This window comes from Ambystoma mexicanum, chromosome 10, assembly GCF_040938575.1.
Source record: "Ambystoma mexicanum isolate Mex_15411 chromosome 10, UKY_AmexF1_1, whole genome shotgun sequence".
NCBI classification, from domain to species: domain Eukaryota; kingdom Metazoa; phylum Chordata; class Amphibia; order Caudata; family Ambystomatidae; genus Ambystoma; species Ambystoma mexicanum.
The window spans coordinates 607,499,538-607,514,900 of record NC_090932.1 but is presented as its reverse complement, the minus strand read 5'-3'; the positions used below and the strand labels follow the sequence as shown (position 1 = coordinate 607,514,900).

The window sequence follows — 15,363 nt, the reverse complement described above, 5'->3', positions numbered from 1 at the left end:
AAAGGAAAAACACACATTACCGCAAAAGTCATTGTCCACTTAAAGGCTTCTAGAAAGAAGAATCCAGCGGCAGCTGTGAATAACGAGTGCTAAAGCCTAGCTGCTTTCAGCAGGTGTTGTAAGTGTGTGCAAGCCGACACCAGCCAGGATGAATCATTGATGGCTCCTGTCTGAACGCTTCATGCAGGCTCGCTTGCTGGTGACAGAGACCCCAGGGACCGGGCGCGTGTCCTCCCATTGTATCAGGGCCTTAAGTACAGGATGGGGCCCAAAGGTACTCTGAGTCCGCGGCAGAAGAAAGAACGGCTAGGCCCAGATGCCACTATTGGCAGCCGGAAGTGGTGAAGCGGCGGCTGCCAGCAGAGGATGGAGGAGGACACCCGCCTGATGCGGGTTATCCGGGAGATGCGCAGCCAGATTAACAAGCTTGAACGGGAGAACCAGGCCCTGCGAGGGGAGCCGAGCAGCGGGACTATTATGAACGACGTCGAGGGAGCGGTGAGGCGCCAGGCTGAGCATAGAGAGCTGGAGGAGAGCTTGTCGCCCAGTGCAGGTGACAGAGAAATAAAAGGACCGGGCAGCAGCCCCTCCGCTCTCCCTTCAGAAGAAGCGCCCCCTACTGCTCACATGCGCAGGGTAGTTTCGGCCAGCGGAGCACTCGGGCTTCAGGAGCCACAGAGAGGTAATCTACATGTGACCACTGATCGCGAAATACTTATTTGCTGCACAGGCATGGACGTACAGCCCTTCCTTCTCTCACCCCCAGGACCCAAGAGAAGGGGCGCACTCAAGGTGACATTCATTTTAGGTCTTGGATCTAAGTCTCTCTGACAGTCTTAATTTGAAAGGGTGCTGCCCTAAAGAGGTGCCCATACGTGACCCCACAGGTTTGAACAGCTCCTATCAATGATTAAATCCATCCCTCCAAGAGGGAGAGAGCGAGAAGATGAGGGAAGGGGGCACATACCTAGAGTGAAAGAAAGGAGGGACAGAAAGAAAAAAGGAAAGTCGGTACTAGTACAGCGAGATTACAATCTGAGCTAGCCTCAGTAGGCACAACGATAGCTTTGTTCTTGAAGTTAGACCTACTTCACTAGTTCAGCGCGTGTACGAAAAAGCCTTCTCCAAAGAGGTCGGTGTGTTGCAACAATTACATATTTGGGCCCAGGAGAAGGTGCGAATAGGAAGGGACGGGGACTGGAGGAGAGGACGACAGGTAAGGGCCTGTGGAGGACAGCGGGTGGGGGGGGGGGCGCTTGAGCGACGGAAAGAAACCCCCCTCCCCCTCCGCGCAATATTTGTAAAAGTGTGAGGGAAATAAGAGCGCAGCAAAAGTGTGTCGAGATAAGACCCATTACTGCGCGAGCAAAACATGAAACCGTTTTAATAGCTTATTGTTCCCGTGTGTCGTTAGCATGTTTGGCCACGCAAGTTAATATTTCCGAAAGACTTTACCTATTTTACGAGTTTTCAAGAATATTGCTTTATATTCCGTACTTATATTGAACGTGCAACACCAGTTTAGAAGGAAGCATGTTTTGGATCGTTACTAAATTCACGATTCTATGCAGGGAAACGTATCTTTGCACTTCTCAGTGTGCTGTCGCGCAATGGATCCTGGGAACTGCATACTTACACAAAGCAGAAGACCAAAATAACCCCTTGCCCTTGCACGATAGGGAGTGTAAGGTGCAAGGGAAGACAGCTTTCACATGCATGAATACTGCCTGGGAAGTTTTCATGCGGGGCACCTGGCTGTATGTATGAGAACAATGACAAGATGTAACCAACATTGTGGCCACATCCTCACCGAACTTCTATCTATCTATCTGTAGCTATGTTGGCCCATCATTCTTGCATGTTTTGAGAAGCCTACCAAAGTCATCTTTATACTGCGCGAGAAGCTGTAGCACTGGAAGAAATGAGTGTTTGCTAAGGTATTTGAAATGGAGCACATGTAGTTATACTGTTCGGGGATTATGAGGTAGGTAGCAGGGATTAACTACTAGAGCTGGAGTGTGGTAATGTTTTTCTGGTGTTCTTCCTAGAATTGATGGTGGCACAGTATAGGAAGCCATGTCTAATTGCTAGCACATGGTCACCTCCTTGTTGATCCTCGCTTGAGCATGACCGCTTCATATGCTCCTCTGAAAAAATGTCTGGGCTTTCAAAACACCAAGGATCCAGCAGACATCCCGTGCCCCGCATGTACCGCTTCAGCGTAGGTGCAGTTGAGATAAGCTGGGAACAGCTGGAGAATCTTGCCATTCCTTGGTATCACTCTAGTCCACCATCCCTGCACAATAAGTGTTAGGCCTAGTTAAGACATGGAATCTTGTATTATGAGATGTGTCTCATAATAAAAGATTCCATGGCCCTCATTACAACACCGGCGCTAAACCATGGCGCTATTAGCACCATGGTTGCTGCCATTATTGTAACGAGTCCGCCATGGTGAAATGGGGAAGTACCACCCCATTCCAAGGTTGGCGGGGTGGTACTTCCCCATTTCACCAGGGCCCTTCCCCAGTCCCATTTTTGCCCCATAGGGCATAATAGGAATGGGGAAGGCGGCAATTACGGTACCGGAAATTACGGTACCGTAATTAGCACCAAGGTCCCTTTGCAGTTCCATTCCTTAACGTCTGGTAAAACCAGCCATTAAGATGGGAACCCGCAAAGGGACCTCGTAATCAGGCGCTAAGGGATTACCGGTACTGGTACCCTTACCGGTACCGGTAATCCCTTAGCGCCAGGGTCGTAATGAGGCCCCATGTCTTCAGGTCAGCTACTAATATCAATGGGAGGCTTCCACCTTAAAAGTAGGTATCAGTATATTTTGGCCATCACCACTTGTCACTGGCCTGGTGCTTCTTTCATGCACACTGATGTTTTTGCCTAGTGAACTAGAGAAGTGACTAGCCTCTGCTGTATAATTACATCACTTGCAGCAAACAGCAACAGGGCAGTTCATTTAGACACATTCTAGTCCCAGGATTCAGGTTTTGTGTTGTTTTGTGAAAGATGGGGGGTGTATTGCTATAAACAGATATTCCATTTCGTGAGAGTACAAAGGTTAGATAAGGTCTTTTTTAGAGGACGTAGGCTGAGGTAACTAGCTCGACTAGACATTTTATTGTGTACATGGATTTACGTCACTATTTAGTTTATTCATTTGTATTGCGCACCAGACCCGAGGGTATGAGGGCGCAGGTGCAACAAGGTTATTCGCAGCTTGGTTACATGTTACAATGCAGTACAGTAATTACAATGGTTTTATGGATACAGTGCAGTAGATACAATAGATAATAGATGATTGAAGCAGTCATGAAAAAGGCAAAAGGTTACAGATTTACAAATATACATATTTACAGGTAGGTAGCGGTGAGGTGGGATCAATGGAATTAGCGGTCATTGTTCTTTATCCAGTGTATATAGTTGTGTCTAAAGTGTGTGTAGGTTTGGGGTGTTCTTAGAGAAGGTGGTAGGGAGTTCCAGTGTTGGGCTGCTTTCACCTGGAAGCTGTTGCCACCCATTTTGGTGCGTTTGAATCTGGGAACTGTGAGAAAGATTAGCGTTGGAGGTTCTAGTAGGTCTGTTGGAGGTGTCTGTGCTTATTCTGTCGACTAAGTAGGGGGGGCAGCGTTGTTGAGGCATTTGTGTGTTAGTGAGGCTACTTTGAGCAGGATTATATCTGTAGTGTTGAGCCAGTTATGGGCTCTCCTAATGTTGAAGATGTGTTCTCTCTTGGGGATGCTGAGCACTGCTCTGAGAGAAAGAATTATATGGACACTTGTGATAGTGAGTTTCAGTGTTTGGTTTGGATTGAGTGCTACTTCTTAATTTGGTCACTGCCATTTACTAATGTTTTGACTGACCCCAATTCAAATCATCTCCTACACCTTTCATCAAGCACACAGAGCTCCATCATCTTAACGGATAGCCCTTCTCTTGTACCCTTCCTAATTCTCCATCCCCCCTCGTGTATACCCACTGCACTACACTGAGACAAAGTCAACAACAGCACCAATAGTGTCTTGCTTTCATAGAGTATGCCAAACTCAACTTTAGTGTCACAATATTTAGGTTTGTATTTCCGTCTACCAAACGTTTCCTTTATTGTTTACAACATATTTGATAGCCACACGGATAAGATGGTTACCAGACTTCCACTTTATTCACTAAAAACAGGCAGATACTCCCAAAACGTAAAAATACACCCAACAAATAACAGAAATCAAACGGCACATAGGAGTCTGTGCCCTCCTTCCAGCCACACAGCTCCAATAACCTGTTTGCATCTTTGGTAGCAAGAAAACACTTACATGGGAAGAAGGTCTCATATCATTACAGCCTTATATGAATATGAACTTTAACCCCCAATGAGCTAAACGCATATATTTTCACCTGAAATGATATAGGAACTCACTGTAAACCCCAGCTACCTGTGCTTAGGTAAAAAGGCACCCTTTAATTTGAATGAATTACTAGGTGCACGCAAATATGGATTAGAAAACTATACTATTTTTAAAGTTACAATATGGATGTTCTTGCTTAAAAAAGTCCCCCATTCGGAATAAGTTACTTTTATACTGACGAAAACAATATTTGACTCGCAACTCCCCAAATTAACAAAAACAGAGAAAACAATACTCCTACTTCAAGAGGGTAAGCCCTGCAAATAACGTCTGTATTTCACATATGTTGTGTTAGTCTACCCACTGATAGCTGCGTGGGCTGTTCTATATATTGCCGTATGATTTAAATAGCTCAATCCTTCCATGTACTATGCTTTTCTGAGGCTGGTGCCTGCTCTATAAAGCTAAATGATTAAATCAATTAATACCTGACCTGCAAGATGTGTGCTAATAATCAAATAGGCAGAACGTAGAGACAATGGAAATGGGCATGTCCATTGCCATGACCTTGCACTGGCTATTCTCAGAAGATGTAATATACAGCGGTTCAAAGAAATCACAGAATTGCACCTGACATTAGAGAACACAAGTCAGTGAGCGGATGTGGTTTGATTGTGTAGTTGTATACATACAAAATGGTCTTGGATATGTATGTAATCTCCAATGTGTATTGTCTAAACTCTGGAGTTTTTTTGTTTGTAGTCTTGCTGGGTTTGGGGTACTGTAAATGTTGTTAAAACTTTTTAAAGTGTGGTTGCTAAATTAGGATGCCATGTGTGAACTTTGTCTTTTTACAAGTTCCATGTCCGTTTGCTGATAAACCTTTTTTCGAAGCGATTTCTGACACCGAAAAAAGTAATTGAATGTTTGCCCCCTTTTCCTATACTTTTACCTCAACTCCCTCTCAACCGCTTTTAACCACTTACCCCCTTTATATTTCGATTCATTTTTCTCAAAGTAATTGGCGTCAGAAATTACTTCAATAAAAAGTTTTTTGTCAAATCAATGCGATACACTTTTTACATGCATCCTTCAAGTCTCCTCAACCATTCCTCATGCAGATGCTTTGTTCCCAAATAACCCAAACGTATGGCAGTATGTGGATTATATCACATATATGAGTAATATTTCAATCAAAATACAAAGTGTTGTTTTAGGCATTTCATTATGATTTATCAAGTCTTAGCTGTGTTAGCACCCCTTCTTTTCAATCTACATATAGCTGGAATAGATCAACATTCATCAAAAGTTAGAATTATCACCTCCTAAATTGGGTGATAATCGCATTTCCCTACTTTGCTTATGGCAACAACATTTCAATATCTGACATAACCGAGTAGGTGTATAGCAAAGTTTAAATGCCTTTTGGGACTATTTTAACCATATAAATGTGGAAGCTAACACAACTAATTGACAAAGATGTGTCTCTCAGCAAGCAAATAGCAGGATGCCATGACATGGAGGATGTGTAGGAACACATTATAAATAGTTGATAACTATTGCTACTTAGGCTTGCTTCTACATGAGACAAAAAAGCCTACACATGATAAGGGTCTAAAGCTCATACATGAATGACATCTATTAATCGATTTGATGAAAAACATGCAGATTAGCGTAGGTGCCTGCAATTAAGATATATAAGCAGACATTTTTCTGGCTACTCTTTTTGCCCTAGAATGTTTCCCCTTTGACTTTGGTCATTGGTTGAACCGCGTAAAAGGGAATTTGTGGCATTGGATTTTAGGTTTTGATCAGGGGTTACCAACATAAATGATTAGATTCAAACTGTCTTACATCCCTCCAGACAACCTTCAGCTGCCACAAGTGTAAATTATTCTTGGTTATTCACGAAGCAAAGACACATCCCATTGCTGCAATGCTGTTATCAATCCTAAATAAAGGGAATAATGAACAGTTGAGGTTCTTTAGAAGAGAGAATTTAGTGATTGGCCCATCCCAATTGCAACTGCATTTAAAGATATCCGTCAGAATGTTATCAGAAATTATTGCTACTTCACTATCAAATGCTCAGAGACAAAGACCATGGGCTTCATCACGAGTTTGCCGGTCCGCAAACAAGGGTGCTGGTAATCTCACCAGCACCCTTGTTTCTTTATCGGCAAACTCGAAGTCTTCCTGCCGTGGCCGCTGTGCTTGACAGGTCTGACCCTGCCAGGCACAGAGGCCACGGTCGGCAAACTGTCATGGAAGCACCGGCACCGTTGCTAAAGGTGCCAATGCTTCTCTGTCCGCACTCCCATAGACTTCCATAGGACTCTATGGGAATGGGGACTTACAATTTGCCGGCGCCCGTTTCCCGGGCCACCAGACTCGTAATGAGCCAGTGGCACCAGGAAGTCAGGCTCCACTCAAATATTACGGGTCCGGCGGGAACCCGGCAGTAGCACCGGCAGGGTTACCGTCTACATGTAATGAGGCCCAACATCTTTATATTATGAACTGTCTTGTCTGTCTTTCATGTTACTACAACCTGATGTTAGGCAGTTCCCAAGTAAAGCCAAAAGAAGAGAATATATTTTCTTGCGCTTCAATAGTTTAGAGAAATACTTGGTGCAAGAGCACATATTCCTCAGGAACATGACATTGGCCAAGTGTACAAGAAAGGACAATAGGTTGGAAAATTAAGACATCTAATAATATATTGTGAAAAGATTGAAGAAAAGCAATACAAAAGTCAGGATATGTGTTAGCAACGTTTACTTTACAAACACTAAAGTATTTTGGCAATGTATTCAAAATGGCTGACAGGTATCATTGATATTTGCACTTTTAATTTCTAACAATGGATTGCACAAAGTCTTAATAACACGTGGATATATGCTTACATATGAAGTTGACTGCATGATTTAAATATGATATTACTTTTTATATTTAAGGATGAATTGTAAAATTGTAATTTTCTAGATGTTTTATGAATTTCTCTATACATTTTGATGTAGCAAATACATCTGGTCTTTAACATGTTGATCACTATTGAAATGTGTTAACAGGTATGGTATTTTAAATTTGATTTTAGTAAATAAACATTGTTTTCATGGATATTAATACAAATATGTATATTTGTATATGCTGTGAATGCGCTGGTTTTCCTCTGTGCTTTCCCCCTATAATAACTGATTCCACCAACACAGAATATTTTCTGTTAGCACAAACAAACAGTGGTCCCTCTTAATTTTAAAAACAAGGACAAGGAGTAGTATGACTCAGTGTAATAGAGATTACCATCCCTAATCCGACATTGCCATCCTCATTCCTCTTCCTCATGAGCTTTATAAGACAAACTACACTCTGATTGAATTTACTCCAGTGGACTCAATAGGTACAAAGAAGCGTTGCCTCTGGATTATGATACCATTCCCAAGACACTAAATCCTAAAGCTTGATGCATCCCACCTACAATTTGCAAGGTCTGTTACTGGGCCATGATGGGAAAGGCATGTGGCTGCCTGTAAAATAGCTTCTCAAAAGTTGCCCTGTAGCTCTTGCCAAACAGTAGCCAACCCCAGGAACTGAGTTTGAACAAAAACGGATTGTATAACCCCTAACTCCTTGTAAAGCAAAATGCCTGTCTTCAGTTCTGTGTAGGTGTCAGGGAGAGCACATAGTTCGACAGGAGGCTGTTGGGTATTTTGTGGATATTTGGGGCTTTGCTGTATTTTCTTACCGCCAAAATACCTTTAGCAATAATCACTCTCTATATTCATATTGGGTCACACATGACAATAATACATTGCATTATTTCAGAATTCATACCTATTTAGATGATATGCGCGGTAGTTTGCGTGGTTTGTTGGTATAGTGGTTGGTTTATTTGTGGCCCCAATACCCAACATCCCTTGTTTTTTATCTAGATTGTTCTTGATCACTAGAGAGACCTCAGGCCTGTATTTTAGGGATACCACATTTTCAGTGTTAGTGTTGTGTGCCACCATGGGCTATTGTGGTATTTTTGTGGTAATTTCCACTACCTTATATACGGTAGGGAACTATGTCCAGAGAGTCTCTCTTCCCGTTGACTCATGTACCTCCAACAGGCTATGCTACAAACAGTCACTCACAACTGTCCATACTGAATAGAATCATGCACACATCTGCTTTAAAATGACAATTGCACTGTTTAAAAATCTACCCACGTTTAAACCTTTCCCCATGCAAAATGAAAGAGAGAAATAAAACACACTAGCTATCTGTTTTCAAATATTTTTGCATTATAGAAATTTCTTTTAAACACAGTTTAACTTTTTTTTACAGAAATAAATGAAATGGTACAACATTATTTGTGATAAAATGAACAGAGAGCTGCGAGAATATATTCAATTGGTAACATTAAATATGCTGATAAGAGACTGAGACTCCCTCGAATACACTGACTGAACAGTTTCGCACACTTTCGCACAGCTCCCACTCGCTTCTATATTTACCTTATCTGTTCAGCATGAGTTTTCTCCGGCTATTCTCTTTCTGAATTTGGCTCCCTTGAAGATCAACCCGAGTAAGAACAAGCGTCTACCGTTCTCAAACCGGGGTTATTGCCTGGAACTCTCAGCTTTTGCAGCAGGAATGCCCCAGCCAGTAAAGAGATCATTCTCCCAGCTCTGCCAGATGTCGCCTGCCTTCCCCCTCTTCTCCAGCTTCTCCCGAAAAGTTCTAATCACAGCCTCTAGCATGATACTTGCTATGACGCTGCTCCAATCAGAATCAATCATGTCATCTCCTCCCTCACTACACAGTGGCTCACTTCTACAGTGGCAATTGTAACAAACTGATTTCCTGTTCCTTCGAGCTCTTTGCTTCCTGTAGTTATGTGGACAGAGCAGCAGAGAAAAAAAATGAATGTGCGTTTAAAAGTTCACTTTCAGAGTAGGCCTACTTCTGCAGTGGAGACACATTTTTATTAGTGGATTATGTTAAATGAAGTTTTATTAGTCAGGTTAGTTATTAATAAGGTTAGTTATTAATTTTCAAATGTGTCTCTTGAAACATAGGCATTTCAGGTGAAAAATAGTGTGCATTTTGAAAGTGCAGATGTGTGACTTTTAACTGTAAAATGGATTTGCATCTTGTAAAAATCGTTTTTGACTGAATAGCCTGTCTTTACTTATATGTCCATGTTACTCTGGCAACACATATAGCAATGCACCACACCCATGTAGTGGTGCTGCATAGAAAATTGCTACATGTGCAGTAGTGCTGTACTCTGTGCTGTAACACGCCAATATCCTTACATACCCTCCTTTTGTTTTTAGAACTTGGCAACGATCCAAGCCAATTCCTAAAAACAACTTGTTCTTTTTCTTCTTTTAAAATGCATGTGTATTGGGATATCTTTCTCTTCCTGACGTAGCTACTAAAATCAGTAACATTTTCATTTTTACTGATAGCACAATCAACCATCCACCCATGATTAGCACCAGGACAGCCAAACCCACTATTGAGCGTTCCCCCCAGGTTGCCCAATTAAATCTTTCCACTTCTATTATCCCCATATTACTAATTGTAATATTGTTTTTTCTCAAATTCATTTTTATAACGTGTCTTTCTTTGTGATTCAATAAATATTCCACATCCAGATCTATTGGAAAAGTATCCCTTTGAAAAAAATCGATATTTTCCACTTGGCTTTCCCAAACATCATTTGTTACATGAAACAATGTTAACCCCCCCATTGACACAATTGTATCCTTTGGAACCTGTAAATAAAAAACATTATATTTCACATGTTTCACCACATATGTTCCATGGTTTAAATGTACTACCGTCATGTTCTTTAAACAGGTGCTGACCAACCATTTACCTCTGACCATCTAAGCCTGTGCCATTTCTTCACTCCCCATATTGCTAATAATCACTTCACATCCTTCTGATATACTTGGGTCAGATTTCAAACCACAAATAGCATCTGTGGCATCAGGAACAAACGGTTTACCTGGACACATATAATTTTGTTCTTTAAATTTGACACATGTTTCCAGGTTTGGTATTAAATAAACTTAATGTTCCCATGACTGAAATGCCACCACTTCTGGAGTCTTAATCTTAATAAATTTGTCCTCTTGCCAAAATCCCACGTTGTGTACCCACTTCGTTTGATAAATAAGTTCAGGAGTTACATATGGGATGCATAGCAAAAATCTGATCTCTAGTCTTTCCAAGTCCACGTATAATGGCATTGCATTAGCCATTTCAAATGCAATTTATACCTGTATCATATCAATTTCCCTCCTGGTCAATCTTTCTATCATTTGACAAATAATATCCTGCTAAACAAAATACAAGGGGATATGTCCTTGAATCAATTGTGAAACTGCAGTTTGAACTTCTCTCGTATAATTCGTTAATAGTCTATCAACAGGACTCATTATGTTCAATATTTCATTTAAAGTTCTGTCATGCTTAAGTATTATTTTAGTCGCCCATTGCATCACATCCGCTTGTTCATTTAGAATGATTGCAGTTTCATTTATGAATCTTACTTGTTCATCCAGTCCCCCTCTAATCCCATCTAATGTTTTTTGTATTATTTCTAGGTCAATACTCAGTTGTTGCGCTTTAGTACTCAGTGTTCCTACCGAAATAGAATTGGCTGTTGATATTGTGGTACCTATTATGGCTCCAACTATAGACATTACCAATGATATCACGAGCATCACCGCACCTCTCTTTCCTCTCCTCTTCTTAATGTCTGCTGAATTCACAAATGTTTTCCCCAACTGCATTAATATATCTCTTATTGACTGCTTAGCATCCTCTTTTCTTATTTCCAGCCACTCTTTAGTCAGTTCACTCTTAATTCCGGTATTGTTCAAGTGTTTTTCAATCAAAATCTCAGGATTCAATGGTATGTAGATATTTTGGAAAATCATCCTACCATCACTCATGATGAATCCTGGTGCCTCTTCCACCGCGATACCAGATGCTGGTCCAGGTTCAATGATAACCTGTGCTTCTGAATTCTTGAAGATCCCTCCAAATATCATCATCATTAACCATATCATTGGTATCATCTTCAATGCTGATCGCTTTGCAGCCTTGGTCTTCACCCCTCTTTGGGGCTTTCCCGGAATCCATCCACGTGGGCTCCAGCACTCCATCGTCTCCTGTGGCCTCTGATCCCGGAATCTCCGACCAAATAATGTTAATTTTCTAAATCAAATAGAAAAGAAACAAATTAAGTACATAGCACAATACTAACTTCACCCTTTTGCCAAAAATAAAACATGCTTGGTAAAAACATTTCGTTTTTTTTTTCTGAAATTAAACACAAGTTAAAAGGAAAACAAGCATATATAAAACAGCATTCAATATTTAATACATTTTCTTTCTGCACACCAACCATGAGCTTCCATTATATATATTTTTATTTATTTACTTATTTTATATTATATATATTTACATATATTACAGTGTTTATGTGCCATTCTAACAATCAACTTTTTAACTTCTCTGTCACTGCCTCCTGATTGTACCCATTTATTTTCTCTTTTTGTGTTCAAGGGACTTTATCTGTTTCTACATGCTCAAGCTGCCTGATCTCATGTCTAGGATGGCATGGTTTGATTTGATTTACATGGACGAACTGCTCTATTGCCGTTTCACCTTCATTTTTCAAAATTTTATAAACTACAGGAGAGACCTTATCTATAATTCGAAATGGCACCTGCCAGGCTGCTAGAAATTTAGAATTTTTCTGTTTACTTTTTCCAAAATGAAACTTGTACACCTGATCCCCAACACTGTATTCTCTCACTGATGTTCTTTAATCATAGTATGTTTTAGCACTGTCAGCAGCCCTTTCCAGATTTCTCTGCACAAAAGCAAATGCATGTTGCAAATGCTTCCTCAGTTCATCAATGTACTCATGAACTGTGGATGCACTCACAAGTGTCTGCTCATGTGTTCTCTATAGTAGGTGTTGTGGTAACACCATTTTCCTACCTGTCAAGACCTCATGGTGGCTAACACCTGTTGCTTTGGCAGGAGTTGATCTGATTGCCATCAAAACCAACGGTAAACGTAAATCCCAGCTGGAACCTGCTTCTGCCACGAATTTCTTTAAAATATCCACAACAGACCTATTGCTCCGTTCAACTCCACCTGAAGAGGCCGCCCGATATGCAATATGTAGTTTTCTTTTCACACCCAGTATTTGCCATACCTTACTCATTAGAGTACTTGTGAAATGACTTCCTCTGTCTGACTCAATTCTTTGTGGCAACCCAAACCTTGAGAACACATGGTTCACCAGCAATGTGGCTGCTGTTTGCGCACTACAATCTGGTGCAGGAATGCATTCAATCCACTTTGACATCAAACATACCACACTTAAAATATAACGGTTTCCTCTGCTCGACCTTTTTAAAGGCCCTACATAGTCTATTTCCAAATCTGACCATGGAAGAGTTAGGCCTCTTTTCATTAATGGGGCTCTATGCATTGGTGAAGCAGGTTTAAATTGGGCGCATACTAGACATCCTCTAGTATATAATTCCACATCTTGGGACATATGTGGCCAGTAAGCATAATCTTTTAGTATTTCTAATGTTTTTTGTGAACCTCTATGGCCTGCAGTTATGGCATCATGTGCATGGTGTAGCATTAGCCCTCTGAATGAAAGGGGTACCACCCACTGTATTTGTCCTGTTATGGACTCTCTAATCATGAGTCCATCCTGTAATCTAATTCCTGGTTTGTTCTTTAATAGCACCCTCAACTCTTCTTTTCCCATACAATCATTTTCTGTTAAAGGATTGTGTTCAGGATCTATCAAATGATTATAATAGATTCCCAAAATTCGATCATTCTTTTGTGCCTCAATCAAATCTTGGTCTGGCGTGTCATGACTCCACTGTAACACTTGTTGATCTACCTCCTTTGGTGCATTAGAACCTGTTACTGCATCAATTTGTATTTCACCCATTAAATAATCAATAGGTAGCAATTCTCCCATCACAGCCCCAATCTTAGCCAGGTGGTCTGCCTTATCATTTCCCTCCTTATCCTCTCCTGGTGTTTTTAAATGCCCACACATTTTTCTCCAGTATATTGTTAAATTATTCTCTGACACCAATTTGTCTATGGCTTGTATCATTTTTCCATGTTTAAGTGGCTTTTTGTTGTATGTAACCCTGCCTCTTGCTTTCCAACCAGGCAAATACTCCACAAAGCTATTCCGTGCATAGTCAGAATCAGTCACCAGGACAATTTCACTGAACTTTTTATCAACTGCAGTAGCAATTGCTTTATAAACGGCTGCCAATTCCGCCACCTGACTGCTCCTAGCTCCAATCCTCATCCCTATACTGGGGACGCCTTCACATTTCAACCAGACATTTCCTATTCCTGCCACTAATTGTTTATTACTGTCATTTTCAATGTGAAAAGCACAACCATCCACATATACAGTTGGCAAATCCTTGCATGTTTTTTCATAAAAAGCTTTGTGTGGTGATTGTTCAAATTCCTGCAAACTAGTTTCCACTTCCATTGCATTTGGTATTTGTTCAGCTGAGCAGTCATGTAAGTCAGCTAACCCTTGAGCAATTGGATTCTTTTTATTTTGTCCATATCTCACTTCTACAAGAAAACCTTGTAATGCCAGTGTCCATGAAGTGATTCTGAACTGCGCTAGATTACCTGATCTAATTCTTTTACTCTCTAAAAATTGCAAAGGTTGATGATTTGTTTCAACAATCACCTTTTCTCCCTGAACAATGGGGCGGAAATGTTGTAGCGCCCACACAGTGGTTAATAGGGCCTTTTCACATTCATTAAATTTCATTTCAACTTGGGAAAATGCCTTACTTGCATAGGCAATGTGTTCTGACTTGAGTGTCGTGTAGACCGATGAGACCTCCGTCCCAAAGTGACGCACAGGGGAACAAATAGAAACCCGCTGTGCGACCCTTGAGGCCACAGGTGAGAGATGTCTTCCCAGATCCACGGAGCCTCTGGAACACCGATGCTGCTGTCAAGAAGGAATGAGGTTAAGCACCAGGCAATCACAATACAGGCAGGTAAACAAAAGAATCTAAAGTGTCTTACCTATCTGGTGTAAGGGAGACCCAGGTAACCTAGTAGGGAGGTTCGAGGCTCAAAAAGATACAGCGGTCCCTGGAGTGGTAGAACCGCAGGTAAGCGTGGATACGGGTAGGTCACCTGTAAGATAGGGCTTGACTTGGGCGTAGAAGTACAGCAAGATACTCAGGGATGATCCAAAGACAAGTCGAGGTGCAGTCCAAAAATCCGGCAACAGGTAAACAGTTCCAAGCAAAGGTACAAAGGGGTGTCCAAGAGAGTCCAAGATAGAGTTCCGTGGTCGAGGTAGCAAGGAGCAAGTAGTAACGCCAAACAGGGTCCGAAGCCAGCTGAGAAGCAATGATCGTCCTGCCTCTCAGTTCTTTATACTGTGTGTCCCTGGGTCATGTGACGTCTCTGGGCCATGTGACGTCCACCAAGAGCACGTGAGGAACGCCACACTGTATCACGTGACCGACGTGATGACGTAACGCCGCCCCTTCTGCGATATATCCTCCAAGGCAGTTGCCAATGCAGGAAAGGTTGTAATCGAGCCCGTACACCAAAGAAGGTACGGTGTTTTCGGTTCTGTGGGTTCACCGAATCCCTTGAGCCTCGAAGCTGGGGTGGAGATGTTGGGGGAATGTGAGCAGTGTTCTGATGTGGGGAGGCCTGATGTGCTGAGGATCGACTAACATAGCCCCTCCCCAACGGCCCACGACCCCGTGGGCAGGATGGATGGTCTAAATGGAAACGGGCTACCAAGCGAGGGGCGTTCAGGTCAGAGGCGGAAACCCATGAACGTTCCTCCGGGCCGTAACCCTTCCAATCCACCAGATACTGGATCCTACCCCTAAACCATCTGGAGCCCAAAATGGCCGACACCTTGAAAACATCAGGAGAGGTCAAG

General features: G+C 41.8%; 1 protein-coding gene across 1 annotated transcript in view; it reads left to right on the top strand.

Annotated features, from left to right (window-relative positions):
- The first annotated feature begins 249 nt into the window (after positions 1 to 249).
- Positions 250 to 15,363, top strand: part of CCDC195 (coiled-coil domain containing 195) — a 172,665-nt gene continuing 157,551 nt past the window's right edge. Inside the window, exon 1 of the mRNA XM_069620362.1 lies at positions 250 to 682. Coding sequence (XP_069476463.1) covers positions 367 to 682 — 316 coding nt within the window. The 5' untranslated portion in view covers positions 250 to 366. The remainder of the gene's footprint in view (positions 683 to 15,363) is intronic.